This window comes from Gossypium hirsutum, chromosome D01 (assembly GCF_007990345.1).
Source record: "Gossypium hirsutum isolate 1008001.06 chromosome D01, Gossypium_hirsutum_v2.1, whole genome shotgun sequence".
Lineage (NCBI taxonomy): Eukaryota > Viridiplantae > Streptophyta > Magnoliopsida > Malvales > Malvaceae > Gossypium > Gossypium hirsutum.
Genome location: NC_053437.1, coordinates 29599195 through 29618387, shown reverse-complemented (window position 1 = coordinate 29618387; position 19193 = coordinate 29599195). Strand labels below are relative to the sequence as shown.

Here is a 19193-nt window from a genome sequence, read left to right as displayed (position 1 = left end):
CTCTCGAGAAAGGCATGATCGAATTGTGCCACATTCCAACCGATTGATCGCCTTCCAATCTTTCTCCTGTACATCATCTGGTTTCTCTTCATCAATGGCAATGTCTAGACCTTGCTGAAAAAGGGCATCTAGAACCTCACTTTGCCACATACCGAAATGGCCCGTGCCATCAAAGATCTCCACGGCCAATCTTGCATTTGCAATTGTCGGTCTTGTCCACATGGACGATGTTGAAGCTCCTACACCGACCGTTTTCTCCATAATCTTTCAATATATACCTAAGGAAATCTTTTCTGATGTGGAAGATCAGTTTAAACTGCAACCACAGAGCATACTACGATTAACCTTCGGCTCTTGATACCACTTGTTGTTCCAATAGGGTCGGAAGCGTGTAAATTATTGTACTAAAAAATCACACAAAGTTCAATTCCCAGGGAAAAGAGGTGGATCACATGGATCTCTTAAATACCAAGTCTTTCCTTAGACAGAATATCCCTTCTATAGTAATTTAATAGCACAATTAAATACTACTATTTTACCCTCAAATATTGAAAGAAAAATAGGACAAGAAAGAACACAAGAGATTTAACGAGGTTCGGTAAATTATACCTACGTCCTCGGGCACTAACACCAGATGATAACTTTACTATCTCCAAAATATTACAAACAAATAGAATTCCTTAAGAATTCTCAAATGGGAGAAGAGAGAAAACTAAGAGAGAAAGATTGGTTGGGATGGTTGAAATGAAAAATGAAAAGGCCTATTTATAGTTGAAGTTCAGGGACTAACTTGCAAATGGCCTAAAAAATTAGAGACCAAAATTGCAATTATCCCATTCAAATTTTCAACATTCGGTGCAACTTGCTCAACCTTTTTAACAAGTTGCTTCCTACCTTTGTTGACTTTTCAACAGTTAATTGTTATGAAATAATAATAAATTGATAAAAATTTTGAAAATATATTTGTTGCATATGATTTTCCATAACAATGAGCGCCTGAGTTTGATAAGCTTAAATGTATATTGCCCTAGAGTAAAGTTAAGAAGAAAAAGGAAGAGTAAAGTTGAAGAAAGCAAAGTGTACAAGGTTCCAAAATTGTTGGGTTGCCTGATAAAGAGGTAATCTACAAGAAACAGACAAACAGACGAGTTGGACATCAACGGTTCTGTCTGTATGCGGCACACATCCACCACCCTATTTATTGCGTTACAACTTCATTCTTTTTCCATCTCGCACCCAAATCTTAAGTATTTATTTATGACTCTACAAATTAGGTTAGGGATTAATAAGTATGTATAGTAATTTTTTAATGTTGTTTGTGTAATAAAAAAATATTACTAATGTAATAGATACTAATATTTTATTTACATATCTTTAAATTATTCCATACATCATCTTAGAAAATTAAAAATTTCTACAAACGAGTTAAGAGTGTGACAAATATATTATAAAATGTAGTATAAAAAATAAATGTATAAATAATGCAACACTTAGTTATGTATATGTTTAATTTAATTAATAAATTTTAAAAAAATACAAAAGAATTATCACTTTGAGATTTTAAAAATGAAGGAAAAATTTCAACAAGAAAATGTACAAGTGTTGGGACACGTGTAATACAAAGGATGGGCGTGATGGGTGGTAGCTAGTTCCACCCTACATCTCCCGTCGTTTATTAATAAAAACTCCAAGCCAACTAATTATAATTGGATTTTGTGGGTCTATTTGTAAAATTTTAACAAAACGAAGGGTGTTTCGGTAACTTCACTCTCCCCCTCCTTTAATTGCACCTTATAAGTACTGCACTGGTACTGAAAGCTGTTACAGTTCAAAAGGCAAAAAACTTTTTTTGTTTTTTCAAAGTAAGTACATTTTATATTTTGGCTCTTTCTGGTTTTGTTCCTCAGAGAAAAAAATAGTGTACGGATAATGAAAAATCTCGGAGTTTTCTTATCAAAGAAGTTGATTCATTTGCCAAAAAATAGTTAAATTTGAAATCATTTTATTATCTTTTTACGTTATTATACGGAGTTGATAGTTACCAGTTCATAAGGGCAACCCTTCTTAACCATACAGTTCACTCATTTTTTAACAGTTTATTATTTTAAATTTTGATTTTGGTTAATCTTATGTAGATACAGTTGTTTCCTAAATGGAGAAATCCAGTAATTCAACAACTTTAGGTCGAACAAAATCGGATCAGCTGTTGGAGACGCTGGCGGCGGTTTTCAAATCGCCGACGTCGCAGAGTGATCTAGCGCCGGGAACGTCGGATAGCGGTGGAACTTTGTCACGGAAATCGAGCAGGCGGTTGGTAGTGGGGGCATCGCCGGCGCGGAGCAGTGGCGGCGGTAGTAGAAACGCACACATTAGGAAGGCGAGGAGCGCTCAGATGAAGTTGGACTTGGAAGAACTGAGCAGTGGGGCGGCGCTCAGCCGTGCTTCTAGCGCTAGCTTGGGCTTTTCTTTCTCTTTCACTGGCTTCACCGTTCCGCCGGATGAGATCGCCGGTTCAAAACTCTTCAGCGATGACGATATACGTAAGTTCTTTTATTATCTCCACCTTTACATGCAAAATGTTAATTAACTAATTTAATTTAATTTCCTTCTTTTTATTAAACTGTATACAATATACATGCAATAATGCTTTCATTTCATGAAGCAAATTGTTTTATTTTTGGCCACAAAAAGCATAAAAAATAGTATTAAAAAAATAAAGTATTACTGGCCACAAAAGTTCGATGGATAAAGAGTTATGATTGGTTTTTATTGCCTTGAAAATAGTCAGGCCAAATAAAGGTCACCACTCACCACCTTTTTATGCAATTAGTCACTTCAAATTCTGGTGACAGTTGTAAAAAGACTTAAAAATACTAATTTCTTTAATTTTTCTAAATTGCCTCTTGAAAATACAAAGAGAAGAAATTGAACTGTCCAAATCCTACTTAGCCCTACAAATTGTGATTATTAGGATAAATTTAGATATTAATCATTAAATCACCCACCAAATCATGTTATCACCTAGATTATATTTAAGTTTTTATCAAGTTACAATCGTAAAGTTATCATCTATCTATTTATCTGTGTCATCTATTAATTGGTTTTAACTCAATCGTAAAATTATCAAAAATTTTTTATATTTGTAAGGTAATAAATATTATTTTATAGGTTAATTATATCTTTTCATAAAATATTTGCCTAGGATGAAATTTGAACAATGAAATTATAATTTTTTAATATTAATTTTACTATTTTAATCAAAGTTATATTTAATTATTATATAAATTTTTTGTATATAGTTTTCATCTAAATTATGAATATAGATTTGTTAAAATGGATAATAACCTTTGATTGCAGCTGAAGATATTGAAGCTGGAATCTGCAGGCCAAAATTTCAAGCAGAGCCTACATTGCCAATTTATTTGAAGGTAACAGTTTTTTTAACATGCAGGCTTTACTAGGATCCCCTTATATTCAATCTGTGTTTGTTAATGGTGCATGGACAGGCTACTGTAGCAGAATTACTTTAATACTTGGATTCAGGTTTGAGTGTTGGATACGGGTATGTATCCGACACGGGTATGTTTAATTTTTCTTTAAATTTTCTATATAGAAAAACGTTAAAACGTCATATGTTCATGTTCAGATATGCATCCACAAAACATAGCTAGCGCGGTCAAGTTCAATGGCATTTATATGCAAAAGGGTCAAATTCTAGTTTCATCCCCGTTTGTTTCAAGGAAAATTATTTACGGAATATGTTTTTTTTTTGCATTTTTCTCTGTTTGTTTTATAAAAAAAGATTTAGTTAACGGAAAATAATTTCCAGGCCAACGAAGAAAAAGTCATTTTTCTTGTAAAATGATTTGCCCTTTTGAAAATCATAAGTCAATTTCTGAAAAATAGCTCTTCTCTTTATATAAAAATTAACTTAAATCAATCTTAATATTATTATATTGATAATAATTTTTATTTATATTTTTAAAACATTTAAATTTATTAAAATATTAATATAAAGTATTATAATTTTCAATATTATTAAACATGCATATTTAATTATTTATATTTAATCATATAATAAAATTTTAATATAATTCATTATTTTAATAAATAATTTAATATATCAATTTTATTTTAATAATAAATTTTAAAAATAATAATTTTAAATAATATTCTTCAAATATTATTGAAAATATTCAATATTAATGTTTTAATAAAAAATATTTATTAATAATAAATATTTTGTAGTATAAAGGTTAAAATATTTCATAAATTCATGTACTCTTCACAAATTTGGAATTTAGTCACTGTGCTTTTATTTTCAAGAATTTTATCCTTCTATTTTTCAGATTCGAAAATTAAGTCCAATTGTTAATATCATTAAATTTTTTTTGTCCATTTTGTTGATATCGCATTGTTAAATAAAAAAAATACTCACTTAGTGGTCATGTAACTAAGAAAAGATGTTCTAATGAACTTGAATTTAACAAAATATTTTTAATATATGTAAAAATACTGTAAAATATAAATTTATAGATATAAAATAAACTCAATAAAACAATGAAAAGATAAGAAAATTTCAAATGTATATTTGTTTTTATTGAAAATAGTTTTTATGAAATTTTTAAAAAATCTATCAACCAATAAAAAATATTTTACACAAATTTTTTCGAACACCAAAAAAATTAACTTTTTTAGAAAAATAAATCCTTTTGGTTAAAATAAATGAAACTTAAATTTAAAGAATTAGCCACTCTATTTTTAATATGACATTATCTTATCCTTTTATTGTTATAATTACGAAAATTATTTGATAGGTAAGATTAATTACTAGAAGACGAAATGATAACCCATAATATTATATGAATATTGCGAAGTAGAGTGAATGAAGGCGTTTTTTTTGATTGATGTGAAACCTGTGCAGTTCAGAGAAGTGAGTTACAAGGTGGTAATAAAAGGAATGACGAGCAGTGAAGAGAGGGATATATTGAATGGAATATCAGGTGATGTGAGCCCTGGTGAAGTTGTAGCACTTATGGGACCTTCTGGAAGTGGGAAGACCACACTTCTTAATATACTCGGCGGCCGTTTAACTCATTCCGCCGTCGCCGGTTCCGTTACGTATAATGACCAGCCTTACTCCAAGTTTCTTAAAAGCAGGTAATCTTGCTTTGAAATTTTCAACTTCCGTCTTGATGCTACCTGACACCTGTATCACTAAGGAATTTATTAGCTTAGTAATTTTAAGAAATTTCTTTTGCAGTCTGCTTAGTGCTATTAGTTTCGTTATTGTAGGGACCAAGTTATTTATTAACAATGTCTTGAGTACACTAATGGTAGTCTAAGTACTTACAACACCAGTTTGTCAAGCAAGTCACCCTTTTATATATATATATATTGAAGGGCAAAAAAGAACTGATGTTGCAATAAAGTGCAAATCGCAACATCAAAATCATATCATTAATATAAAAAGAAGTCAAATTTAAAATTTTTTATTAAAATTTCCAAAATAAAAAATAAAACATAATATATTTATATAATTAATAAAAATCTGAAATTTTTAATTTAGGGATTTTTCTTTGCATTATTTTTCTTTTTCTCTTTTATTATGACTTGAAATTGAAGATGTGGTTTTGATATGGTGTTTTATATATGTATCACGCTTTTATTAACAGTTTATTGCCACGTTAGTTTTTTCTTAATAGAAAAAATGTTGGGTTGAGTTCAAGGGATAGTGGATTTACATTAAATATAAATTTTATTACGTATTAACTTATAATTTTATAATTTTTAGAAGAATTAAATAAAAGTTATTGCATTTTGAGGAGGGGTGAAAGCATAATTTTTCTTATGTTAATTTATAATTTGAGGTTCTAGATGACTTGTTTGATGATACCTAATTTATATATTAAAAACCTTAGTCAAACATGAGTATTCAAATGGAGTGTTGGTATGGTAATATAGAGATTGTAGGTTGAAAGTGCGTTTAATCACGTGATAAAGATTTAAAGTTTAGAAATTGTATAAAAAAACTATAGTTGAATACATTAATTTAAAAAAAAAATCATCCAAAAAAAACGATTCGAATATGGAATAATATTAGTGGTATGTGAATACGGCAGGATCGGATTCGTGACACAGGATGATGTGTTGTTTCCTCACCTTACCGTGAAAGAAACATTGACATATGCAGCTCTCCTTCGACTGCCCTTGACCTTAACCAAACAACAGAAGGAAAAGCGAGCCTTAGATGTCATTTACGAGCTTGGCTTGGACAGGTACCCTACTTTCTCTCACAACAATATTGCTTTTCAATCTCAAACTATGTCCTCTAAAGCAATGGTGATTCATACACAGATGCCAAGACACAATGATCGGCGGCTCGTTCGTCCGTGGCGTGTCGGGCGGGGAGAGGAAAAGAGTTTGTATTGGCAATGAGATCATAATCAAGCCTTCTCTTCTCTTCCTCGATGAACCAACATCTGGTTTGGATTCCACAACAGCTTTAAGGACTGTTGAAACATTACAAGACATAGCTGAGGTTAGTTAAAGGGCTTACTACAAGTAATTGACAAACCGGACATGTTATTTTGTAATTTGTTTTTCCACTCATTTTGCAGGCTGGGAAGACAGTGTTAACAACAATCCACCAGCCATCAAGTAGACTCTTCCACAAATTTGATAAGTTGATTGTTTTAGGGAAAGGCAATTTACTCTACTTCGGCAAAGCTTCCGAAGCCACCGATTATTTCTCGTCTATTGGATGTTCCCCTCTCATTGCCATGAATCCAGCTGAGTTTTTGCTTGACCTTGCTAATGGCAACTTAAATGATATCTCCGTCCCACCGGAGCTTGAAGACAGAGTTCAAATGGAGAATTCCGAAACTGAAACACGAAATGGAAAGCCACCACCGCAAGTCGTTCATGAGGTACTTCAACTAAACTTCCTTTTCCACAGCCAATTTCGACACAAATCATAAACTTAACATGCCAGCCTAATGATACTTCCATTTTGAATGCAGTATCTAGTGGAAGCCTACGAGTTGAGGTTTTCGGAAAACGAGAACAAACTTATGGATCCTCTTCATTTAGACGAAGAACCAAAGCTCAAAGTATTGTCTTCGAAGCGACAATGGGGAGCGAGCTGGTGGCAACAATACTGCATATTGTTCATCAGAGGGATCAAAGAACGAAGGCATGATTATTTCAGTTGGTTGAGGATCACACAAGTTCTTTCCACAGCCATAATCTTGGGATTACTGTGGTGGCAATCAGATAGTAAAACCAGTCGAGGCCGTCAAGATCAGGTATATATATATTCATCATTTGTTTCACTATTAACATACTGATACAAGCTCTATATCTTGTTTAACCATGGAACCTTGCAGGCAGGGTTGTTGTTTTTCATCGCAGTTTTCTGGGGTTTCTTCCCTGTTTTCACAGCAATCTTCACATTTCCTCAAGAAAGAGCAATGCTGAGTAAAGAAAGAGCGGCTGATATGTATAGATTGAGTGCTTACTTTTTAGCTCGAACTACAAGTGACCTTCCACTTGATCTTATATTACCAGTGCTTTTCATTTTAGTGGTCTATTTCATGGCTGGTCTCAGACTGAGTGCCGGCCCGTTTTTCCTCAGTATGCTTACGGTTTTTCTCTGCATCGTGGCGGCTCAGGTTTGCCCCCCATTTCCAACTAAAACCATAAATGTGAAGAGCTACTGTAAAATCAACGACGGAAGATGGCTTGTTTTTTGCAGGGTCTTGGATTAGCGATTGGAGCCACTCTAATGGACTTAAAGAGAGCTACTACTTTGGCTTCGGTTACTGTCATGACCTTTATGCTGGCGGGTGGCTTTTTTGTTGAGGTAAGCTAACAAATCTTATGAATAATAAATTGGGTCAAGGTGGGGACCAGCAGTAATAAAGTACTGATGCATGAATATACATTTGAAAATTGCAGAGAGTTCCGGTGTTCATATCCTGGATCAGGTATTTGTCATTTAACTATCATACTTATAAGCTACTTCTAAAGGTACAATACCAAGACATGGTGCCGCCATTAAAAGGGATTCAAACAGACAATGGGTCGAGGGAAGTTGGGGCTTTGGTAGCCATGATTTTTGGCTACCGTCTGTTGGCCTACTTGTCTTTGCGGAGGATGAAACTCCATTCTTGAGCTTAATGCCTCAAATCCAATTCTGATTTTGGTTCTTCTAATGTGCTAAAATTTGAGATTTAATTGTTGTATTTTAATTTGGTAATTTGATCTCCTTCCTTACTTTTATAATGTTCTTGGTCAGTTCAAAATGCTGACCTCTAAATTTTTCTTTAAAGATACCTTTATAAATTCTTTTATAAAAAGAAAATCTGCTTAACATTTTAATTTGACCAACCAAATTCTGCTTAATATTACAAAGGTAAGAGGACCACAAGCTGCTAAATCAAAATTTCAAATTCTAGCATAATACAGGAGCAAAACTATAATTTAACCATATAACTTTCAAGGACCAAATCATCTTTGGAATTTGTTAATTAGTGTATTGATTCTCTCTCTCTTTATAATCAAGCTTATAACAACAAAATATACACTTAAAAGGCGGCATTCAACAAGTTGGGGAATTGAAATCTTAACATCCGCACTTTGGGTAATTACAGCCAAATCTTTAAGAGAGATATTACCTTAAGCCAATGTCCTTAACCAACCGAGTAATCCAAGAAGAGCAGCGTCCAATATTGGAGACTTCTTCTCAAGCCCTTAAAAGACATATAAATAAATAAAAGCAATATGTCAACCCGAATGACCAAAAAACCACAGCCAAAGCACTCGGCATGAAATAATATCTTAAAAGTCCTCCAATTATAAGTATCCTTTTGTCGGACCAAGCTCGATATTTACCTAATATTAAAAATTTCACTTCCTATTCAAATTCGCAATAAATGCTGATTCCATCCTAGTCTAGGGAAAAGACATCTTACCAATATCAGCAGCAACCCGATGAGCACACATTACGCCTGAAAAAGCAACTGCTATAACGCCTTGTCCCGGAAAGCAGCTATCACCGACACAATAAAGACCACTAATACCCTGCAAATCATTATCATAGGGACACCATCAAAACTAATAACTAATTCAAAAAAAATCAAGTGCAGGTCACCATAGGACTCACCGTTGTATTAAACGGCATCCCTAATAAGCCCTTGGGAATTTGACGAGGCATCGGTCCATAAGTACCCATGTCACGAGCCAAGTACCGTCTGTGTGTCTTTGGGGTCCCTACCTACAGTCATATTCGAAACATTTCATAACCAGAGAATCAAAAGGTTAAAGACCGTATGGATGCAGCCTATACCTCCTTAAAAACAATTGATGATTTCAGTCCCGGGAATAGTTTCTTCTCCAACCTTCCGATGATTTCATCAGCAATTAGCTCCTTTTTCGCCTCATAGTCCTTCGGTGGAAGTCCCTAGTACAGTCAAATACTAATATTTATAACGATTCAATGAGACAAAAATATTATATAGAAAAAAATCCATAACTTAAACATAGATGGGGCCGGGATAATGGATGGGGAAGAGCTCAAAGTGGGAAAACTAATATATATGGCCTGAGCTTACTTCCCAATCTTCTAAAGGAGAAGTAGTAAATATGTGAAGAATATGACGCCCTTTTGGAGCCAATGATGAATCGAGAACGGTTGGAATGCTTAAGAAGATGCTCCCATATGGTTCCTCTAATCTCGTCCAGTCATCCTTGAAGTATAGAAGAACAAATATGCAATGAACTATTAGTTAACGGGTAAGAAAATCCGTACTCATCAATTGTGTGTCCAAGAGAGTTGATCCGAAAGAAGCCAATTAGAAAGGAAAATACCTCGAGCACAAAATGATGACAATCAGTATCAGGAGGCAGAACGTCAGCCTTAACACCCATGTGAATGGAAAGAAATGATGGAGCCTTAACATAAACTTTCTGAAAATTTTCTTCTTCTTTTGGAAGGTTTTCTGCTTTTAACAGCTTCCCTATGAGACAACGGATTACCAACAAGTCGGTCATTCAATAATTGAGCTGAAGAAATCAGTAAACGAAACATAACTAACTCTTTCCGAAAACTAACCAAATGTATCCCATCGAGTAGCATTTGATATTATGGTTTGGGCAAAGAACTCCCTTCCATCCGAAATTTTCACTCCCACCTACAGAAGTCAATCCAAAATGCAGTTCCATAAGCAATAAATAACATCTACAACATGCAGAACCATCAATCATGCAACTTTAGGCATCAGTTTACCAATGGTATTTCAAATCTAATAACAGACTTACAGCTTTCCCTTGGTCAATTATAATGTTAGTCACATTTGCCTTGTAAAGTATTTCACTACCCTGATCGATCAGGCCTTCGGCCAAAGACTTTGCTATTCCACCAACACCACCAACAGGGTAATTAATTCCACCGAAATGCCTGTCACATAGAACCTGGAACAATCTATGGATAAGAGACAAGATTATAAGACAGACAAGACAAAAGTTGCTGAAAGGTAATCATACAGCTTACCATGCCTGCATTGATCATTGGTGTCCGCAAAGCATTAACCGTACTCACTATGAAACACTGCAGAAATACTTTAATATTAGTAAAGAAACCGTTTCCACCTCTTCATTTAGGACTATTGAGATTAATATTGTCACACCTCAGCATCAATGAAAGACAACAAATCGGGATCCTTCACGTACTTTCGAGCAATATCTCCAGCGTTTTGGGGCAAATAATAAGCTGTCGACATCGGAAGGATATCATATCTATTGCCATGCAACTATTTGAGTTATGTATAAAATTTCATATCAAGTATTAAATATTCAGCAGTCATTACCAAGTGTCAAACATTCAAGAGGCTTCTGAAAGAACTGTCCGAAAAGGTAGATTGGTTCCTCGAGGGACTTCAATTGCAACGAGTTCAAGGCATTGAAGATCTAACCACATATGCATACAAGTACTAAAAGTGAATAATAAACTAAAACATAACTATAGAAACTACAGTAAGTAGCAGTCACCTCAATTGAGACAAACCTTCCAACACTCGCCATAAAATTTAAGGATCCCTTCCTTCTCATGTGGAAATTTACTCATAAGTTCATTGATAAATTCACTGTATTCTCTATGTACTTGAACGGAAAGGTTATTTGGTAGATGGAAATGAACTGTAGTTGGATCAGGAATCACCTCCATCTCACGCCCGACCGCAGCCAATGCTTGAGTTATCAAATTCAGATTCCCCTGCCAATAATCGAACCACACATCAACCAAGAAAAACTCAACATTGAAGATTTACTAATAGCTTGGTATACTTCAGCTCTTGGATAAAATAATAACCATGGCAATTTTTTACTGCTAAGACATATGCCAAAGAAAGGACCAAAAGACACCAAGTTTTCATAATTCTTCTATATCGCTGAGAATATTCAAAGACATACATCACATTGGTCTATTCGTTTTCAACAAATCATCAATCTACACTCAAAAGCCATCAAACAGTTCCATAATCCACTTAACACCTACTGGAACAAGGGGGAATTTGGATACTCCAAATACATGAAAAACTTAGAAAACAACTTGAACAAACACAAACCTGAATCTGAATCCAAGTAATGTAGATTAACAAAGACACTGCTAAGAACTAGTTACTGATTTCTTCACCACTAAGACATACGCCAAAGAAAAGGTCCAAAGACTCCAATATTTCATAATTGTTTAAAACATATATCACATTGCCCTATTCATATACAAAAGCCAGCAAACAATTCCACAATCCAAATGCATGAAAAACTTAAAACATACACAAATGAGTAACATAGGTTAAACAAAAAGAGTGATAAGAAAGAAACATACCTTATCACTGAATCCAAACATGACAGAAGATCCTACATCGAAAGTATATCCATCTCTCTGGTAATACCCAGAACTCCCTCCTGGAATCACATACTTCTCCAGTACCAAAACCTTGGCTCCTTTAACAGCCAACTGTGTAGCTGCAACAAGCCCTCCTATCCCTGACCCTATAACTATTGCATCATATTTACTCCCCGTATTGACTCCTTTCTTTCCCTCTATCTCCACCGCACTGTCTACACTCAACAGGGATTTCAATTTCATAGGAATGCATTTTCTCCTTTGACTGACCTGAAAGTTGCTGAATTTGACACCACTAATCTTGTTACCTTTCAATTGTGAGTTTTTCAATGGATTCCAGGACGAAAAATCCGACTTCCCTTCTGTAGGGAACAGAACGGTTTGATAACAACCTAAACTCATGTTTCTAGAACGAAATAAAGCGTTTAAAAAGGTAAAAAATGATGGAAGTTTACCACCTTTCCACCATTAGAATGAGCAAAAGGTTGAAAATTGAACTCTTGAAGGTATCAAAATACAGAGTTTTGGGATTTTGGGAAATGGGTATTGAGAATTTTGAACTCAGTGTTTCCCTGATTCATGAAATTTTCAGAAACTGCGAGTCGTAACTCTCTATTTAAAGGAAATAAAGGGTTTAAAAAGCACAAAAATGATGAATGTTTACCACCTTTTCCACCATTAAAATGACCAAAAGGTTGAGGATTGAGCTTTGGAAGGTATCAAAGTACTAAATTTTTTGGGACTCTGAGAATTGGGTATTGAGATTTTCAACAGGGTTGGTCTCCGATTAACGAACTGATTAACGAAATTTTCAGAAAACTGTGAGTTGTGGTAAGTGAAGAGACGATGAATCCCAAGTCCGGTGTAGGAAAGGAACAATTTTTTTATGCAACTTATTTTCATGTTATTGCACACATATGTGGCTTCCACAAAACAGAGTGTGATGCCAAATTTTGATCCTTTTTGCTAACTTGTAGGAATCAGACAAAAGCCGGTTTTAGTCGTGTAATAACTAAAGGCTTTAATAGAAAAATGTCTCTAAACTATACCTTTGAATCCTAAGTTACATAAAAAAAATTGGAGTTTGTGGTTAATTGATTGATTAGATTTAAGTTTGAATACGTATAATTATTAAAATGTGTGAATGCATGCTTTATTATAAACATGATTTGTATTATATACATATGATATACGATATGTTAAAATAGGAAAAATTGAAAGGATAGGTAAGTTGGGCATATTTTGTTATCTTTACAATTGAGTCTTGATTTTTATGTTATGCAATTGAAGTCCTAAATACTATAAAATGACTTAAAAATTTGCATGATTAAGTCTTATTTGGATAATTTCATAATTTTACTCTTGATTTTACAAAAAAAAAAAGTTTTACTAAAAGTACGATTTAATCCTTGAACTTTGCTTTAAAAATTAAATGAATTTTACTTATCAATTCTAGAATTTTCTTTCAATTATTGCCCTTAGTAAACTATTTTATACTGTACATATGATTTAATTGTTGAATTACGAATATTACTTATGTCGTATGTTAAATAAAAAATGAATATTAGGCTCGATGGTTTCCATGTATCTAAGTCATTTTATTAGAGTTTACTAAGGGTGAAATGAATTAAAATATTAATATTGAGACTTGACTATGAGTATTAATTGTTATATATAAACTAAAATGAAACGTGCTAAGAACTATAAATTAAATAAGTTAATAAAAAAATTAAGTAAATATGTAAGCTAATAAAAAATATGTCATTTGAGCCCAAAATAAATATATACAATTAAGTGACTAAAATAAATAAGAAATAAGGTTCAAGCCTAATGGTTAACTGTTAGTTTCAACAACCTAAGATAAAAGCCACACTAAAATAAATATTGTCGGGGGTAAAAATTGAATAAAAAGTAGACTTAGGCTTAATGGTAGGCACATTAAAACTTTTCTTAGAGGTCTTAGGCTTAAGTCTCTCTTTCCTTTTTTATTTATTTCATAATTTCTCCAAAACCATCCCAAAACATATCTATATGATTAAGAGTCACAATTAAATAAGAAATGGATAGTAGCTTAATGGTTAAGCGTTAGTTTCCCCTTATGAATAGAGTTCAAGCCTCCACTCCCTTTTCCCCTTTTGTTTTAATTTCAAATTTTAGCAAAATCTTGAGAAATTACAGATGACGCCCCTATGAATTTAATAAATTCTTTCCTAATTAGAATTCACAACTTGCTCATTCTCAAAATTCCAATAGAATTAGAATTCCACCGTATTTTTCTTTTCTTTTTCTAATTAGATATTCAATTTCCCCCTTTTCAAATCGTAATAGAATTTGCTCTTCATTTTTCTATTTGTTCTCTTTTTATTTCCTTCCATTTCTTTACACCATATTTTCATCCTAAATACTATTTTGCTACCCCGAATCAAATCATTCCCCTTTCAATCGTTTTCTATCAGAGTTTAGATTTGTCATTAATAAACATCCGTTATCTTTGCCAAGAATCGGTAAGTACATATCGTTTTTGATGTTTAGATCCTGACTTTTCATAGAGTTTTTATCCGATGTTAATCGTTCAATTTTGTTGAACTGCTCTATTTGATAAATTATTTTGATATGGCAAACCAAAATATCTTTATATAAAAAATTGTTTTTGAACAAAGAATTCAAAGTATAAATAATATTTCAAAACTTTCAAACAGCTTAGAAAATGCTTTAAACACTTAGAATAATTTTGACAAAGTTTTGAAAACGAATTTAAACTCTTAAACTTAATTAAAACTGTTTCAAATCAATTGTAAAATTGCTCCCTTTAAGCAATATCGATATTTTCCAAAATGTATCTGTACTTACAATTTTTACTCGATACCTTATTTTTTATCGATACCAAAACTACTCTTTGTTTTGAATCAAAAATTAAACACAAGCATTAAGTATCGACACCTTTAAAATTTTATCGATATCTATTGAATTTTATCGATACCAAAATTTTATATGGATACCAATTTTGTATTATATTTTTCATGATCTTTCAAAAATTTTATATCGATAACAATTTATATCGAAGCCATTTCGAGGTAAAAAAATTATTTTTCATTACGAAAATTGTTGAATTTTTATTAAAATGTTGGTTAGAAATTGTGTTTTTTGGGTTGATTTGGAATGTATATTTGTGTTTGCATACAGGAGGTTGCCTAAATTTAACCACTCTTAAAATTTTTCTTTAAACCTTTTGCCTACAAAGTGTTCGATAAAATTCTCCAACCAAAATTTTTAGTGCTAATAGGGTCTCTCTTGTCTAGTTAGTTAGAATGTCTATTAGGAAACATCCTCGTTCCAGTCCTTCATCTTTATCTAGTGGTCAACCCAATTCCTTCGATGATTGTTTGAGATAACAATGATACTTACCATTTTACTTAATACTTTTTAAAACGAAAAGTTAATGTTTTTCGCACTCTTGATATTTAATTTTTAGCCAAAATCAATTTTTTGTTTCTTCAAACTTTAATCGAATGACAATGGATCAGCTTTTTTAAAATTTGTTCACCAACTCATGTTAATCTTGTTCAAGCATTTTATTCAAATGCTAGACTTGAACATGATGAATCTAGTGAGACTGTGGTTGCTGTAAATTATTTTCTTATGAACACCCCTATTCATTTCACTTTAGAAAATTTTGGTGAATTTTTAAAACGGCCTTGAACGTTCAACACTCGTTTGCATCCGAGCTAAATGTTTATGATCGCATTTTGCATTTTATAATTACATGGATATTACATCCTATTTCAAAACATGTCATTCTTTGATCTACCGACTATTGGTGGATTGATTCTTTTCATAGTAATCGGTGTCCAGATCTAGTGTTAATCTTAATTAATGACATTACCAAACGTATTGGCTAGAGGCTCGAAAGTAAGCTCTCTTTGCCTTTTGGCACATTTTTGTCATACATTTTTAAATGCCTCAACATCCATACAAATGTCGATCCTCCTTTGGCTGTCAAATACAAACCTATTAGCTTTTCTACCCTTCATAGAGTTGGTTTTAAAATGGATCCTATTACCAAAAATTGGGTTAAAGATGTTCATCATGTCCCACAAGAAGATGATGATGAAGGACTTGAAGATGACCACGATGGCATTCCTTTAGTCTAGCAAGACCCTCCACCAAGCTCTTCCTCCGCTCAACTATTTGCTCCGCCTCTCTCCGAAGACATGTCTGCCACCATCCTTGGTGCCATTACTTCCTTAACTGAAGAGTTTAAAGGAGTTTAAAGGTTTTCGCACTCGACCATATGATGCATTTGAGCATGTTAATAACAATCTTAATAGTCTAGGATGGAGGAAAATATTGCACTTTTAAAGTCTCATTTCCGTCCTCCTTTTCCTCCTCATCAAGACGACTAGGATGCATATATTTCATTTTCTAATGTATTTCACTAATTTTCATTGCACATTTTCCTATCTCTATGTTAGACTTTACTGTTTATTTTGGTATCTTATTTGTAAATACTTTATTTTGGCACATTAATGTTAGTTCTTTTTTTTTCAAATTATTTACTCTTTTATTAAACTAACAAATTCTCTTTATTTAGCTTTATTTGTTGATTTTTGATATAACAAAAAAGGGGAGAAGAGAAGAGAAAGGTAAATTTTTGGTATTTGGTTGATTTTCTTTATGACTAATCTTTTAATGCCAATAACAAGAGACCACTTTTGTTTTTCAAATCATTGTTTCCAAATTTCCCAAAAATCAAATCATTGATTCAATTTGAACTTTAAAAAGGGCAGTAACAAATTCAAAAACAAGTTTCCAAAATGTTTTGTTATATAAAAAGTAGGGGATTGTTGAATTGCTTTATTTGATAAATTATTTTGATATAACAAACAAAAGTATATTTAAATAAAAAATTATTTTTGAACAAAGAATTCAAAGCATAAATAATTTTTCAAAACTTTCAGACATCTTAGAAAATACTTTGAACACTTAGAATAAGTTTGACAAAGTTTTGAAAACAAATTTAAACTCTTAAAATTAATTAAATTTGTTTCAAATCAATTGTAAAACTACTACCTACAAGCAATATCGATATTTTCCAAAATGTATCAATACTTGTACAATTTTTAATCAATACCTTATTTTTTATTGATACAAAAAATGTTATCTATTTTGAATAAAAAATTGAACACAAACATTAAGTATCGATACCTATTGAATTTTATTGATACCAAAATTTTATATCGATACAAATTTTGCATTATGTTTTTCATGATCTTTCAAAAATGACAAAAAGTATCGATAGCCATAAAAATATATCGATACCTTTTACCAGGTATTGATAAATCATTTTTGGTATCGCGATAACTAACTTTAACGGTCACTGACATTAAATGCTACTAGTATCGATACTCGCACAAAAAATATGAATACTTTTTTATTGCAGATGAATTTAATGATATGATATTTTCATCCCAACAGCTTTATTATTTTCTCAACAACCACAATGGTTGGAAATGAATTAAAGGGTATAAATACCAACTTTTAAAGGTCCTACAACAATTAGAAAGAATACTCAAACTTAAAGATCGATCAAAACAATCTTTGTGCCATATATTTCCGTACTTTTCTTTAGTACACTTGTGAGTTTTATTTCCATTCTTTTGCTCAAGTATTTTTCATTGTAATTGAGCTTAATTTTGCAAACGCTCAGTTTTTGTAAGGATTGTTTGCTAATTTGTATCTCTTTAAGAGGGTTAGTATCTTAAGATTTGAGTAGAAATCTTAAGGGACTTGTAAGGTTAAACATTATCCTCAAAGGTTGATCAAATTAGTAAATTTGGAAAAATCCTTAGTTGCGGAAAGCTAAGTTAATGGAGCAGGCAATTGGACACGAACCACACTAAATTCTTGTGTTTCCTTTCTATCTTTTCTCTCTAGCTTTCAAATTTTTTTTAAAAAGTCAGTTCACCCCTCTTGGAAATTTCGGTTTGATCATTTGAGCTAACAAATTCAATTACTCAATCTTTTTCAGTTCTTGCCGAATCTTTTGACAATCTTGACAAATCTTGAAATCAATCGTTAACTTGTGTATAAATATTGTTTGAAGGACCTATTTTAGGTGCATCGGATCAGATTTGATGTAACACCCTAATTTTTAGGGTTAGAAGTTTTGAGATTTATAGGTAGGGTCAGTGGTTAGATCGGACAATTGGGTTTGTTGTTGTGTTTTAATGTCATAATGGGCCTATTGGTCTGGTGGTTGGTAGTGTGTTAGTGTGCCTTTGAGTCTCTGGTTCGAGTCCTCAATAGTGTTTTGAGGGACTATTTTTTTATTTTGTTTTTTTATTTAAAAGTAGAAACATTTATTAGTTTCAATTTTATTTTATTTGGAAAGAAGTCAAGTTCTTTTCTTCCTGTTCCATACATTTTCTTCTTTTCTTCTTCTCTCATATTCTCTTTAGCACGTTCTTTTTTTTCTTGTCTCTGTCAATTGGAACTCTGTTCCTTTGATTCTACTCTATTTCTTTTGTGTTGTTGTGCAATTCCGTTGACAGGGGTTCCAGAATCAGTGGATTTGAGGCGTCGATTATTTTGGGCATTTTAATTGTGAATTCAGGTGTGTGTTCGAAAACCTTTTTGTTCTTTTAATGAATTGTTGCTTCAGTTCTGCGATATTTGACAATTTCGGTGTGTTTCTGCAATTGTTTGATATTGGTGTTGTTTTGTTTTAAGTTGATGGTGTATCATAAAAAAATCTATAATTTCTGGTATACTTTTGGGTTTAGGTAATTGGGGGGTCGGTTTGGTGGTGAATTACGTGTTTTTCAGGTTGTTCTGGTGTGGTTTTGTGACCACACGGGTGGCCACACGGGTGTGTCACACGATCGTCTGAAGTTGGGAATTAGGGTTTTCGATGATTTTTGGTGCCATACAGCCTAGCCACATGGGCATGTTTCCTCACACGGGTGTGTGAGATCACCACGTAGCCGTGTCTCCCCTGCTCTTAATTTTTAGCACTTTTGGACAGTGAGTTACATGGGCTGTTTACATGGGCGTGTGTGGCCTTCACATGGGCGTGTGTAGCCTCCACATGGGAGTGTAGACCCTCATATGGCCTAGGCATTTTCCACACGGCCGTGTGGCCTTATGTCGCCAACTTTTGTACTGTTTCTGTTTTTGACTTGTTTGTGATCCTGTGTGTTCTGACCCTCGGTTAGGCCTTAGTAAGGGTGGTTAGGACTTTTTTTTGGCTAAGACATATCTGTTATAATCAATCGTTGCATTAGTTAAG

General features: G+C 32.9%; 2 protein-coding genes across 3 annotated transcripts; one reads left to right on the top strand and one right to left on the bottom strand.

The window, feature by feature from the left end:
• The first annotated feature begins 1762 nt into the window (after positions 1-1762).
• LOC107922265 (ABC transporter G family member 22) lies at positions 1763-8260 on the top strand. Of its 2 annotated transcripts, none has more exons than XM_041086558.1 (11): positions 1763-1862; positions 2136-2540; positions 3358-3428; positions 4925-5160; positions 6123-6278; positions 6358-6541; positions 6621-6929; positions 7023-7307; positions 7389-7673; positions 7757-7864; positions 7960-8260. In XM_041086558.1, the coding sequence occupies exons 2-11, from the start codon at positions 2153-2155 to the stop codon at positions 8173-8175; spliced, it is 2238 nt and encodes a 745-aa protein (XP_040942492.1). In that variant the 5' UTR covers positions 1763-1862; positions 2136-2152; the 3' UTR covers positions 8176-8260. The 2 variants fall into 2 exon arrangements, with proteins under 2 accessions (XP_040942492.1, XP_040942493.1); XM_041086559.1 differs by having other exon boundaries at positions 1824-1862; positions 2142-2540.
• LOC107922266 (prolycopene isomerase, chloroplastic) lies at positions 7958-12893 on the bottom strand. The gene is made up of 13 exons (XM_016852205.2): positions 11885-12893; positions 11066-11272; positions 10869-10968; positions 10689-10771; positions 10553-10609; positions 10321-10473; positions 10115-10193; positions 9871-10019; positions 9615-9749; positions 9350-9463; positions 9167-9277; positions 8976-9084; positions 7958-8753 (listed from the first exon to the last, which is right to left on the bottom strand). The coding sequence occupies exons 1-13, from the start codon at positions 12305-12307 to the stop codon at positions 8680-8682; spliced, it is 1794 nt and encodes a 597-aa protein (XP_016707694.1). The 5' UTR covers positions 12308-12893; the 3' UTR covers positions 7958-8679.
• Between the last annotated feature and the right edge of the window lie 6300 nt (positions 12894-19193).

Bases quoted from the DNA above. Each gene is read 5' to 3' on its own strand.
- LOC107922266 (XM_016852205.2), bottom strand. From the start codon at position 12,307: ATGAGTTTAGGTTGTTATCAAACCGTTCTGTTCCCTACAGAAGGGAAG. The intron at 10,610-10,688 runs GTGTGACAATAT...GTATTTCTGCAG, and splicing joins TGTCTTTCATTGATGCTGAG to TGTTTCATAGTGAGTACGGT. The intron at 10,020-10,114 runs GTTAGTTTTCGG...GTTGTCTCATAG, and splicing joins TACTCGATGGGATACATTTG to GGAAGCTGTTAAAAGCAGAA.
- LOC107922265 (XM_041086558.1), top strand. From the start codon at position 2,153: ATGGAGAAATCCAGTAATTCAACAACTTTAGGTCGAACAAAATCGGAT. The intron at 3,429-4,924 runs GTAACAGTTTTT...AAACCTGTGCAG, and splicing joins CATTGCCAATTTATTTGAAG to TTCAGAGAAGTGAGTTACAA. The intron at 7,865-7,959 runs GTAAGCTAACAA...TGAAAATTGCAG, and splicing joins CGGGTGGCTTTTTTGTTGAG to AGAGTTCCGGTGTTCATATC.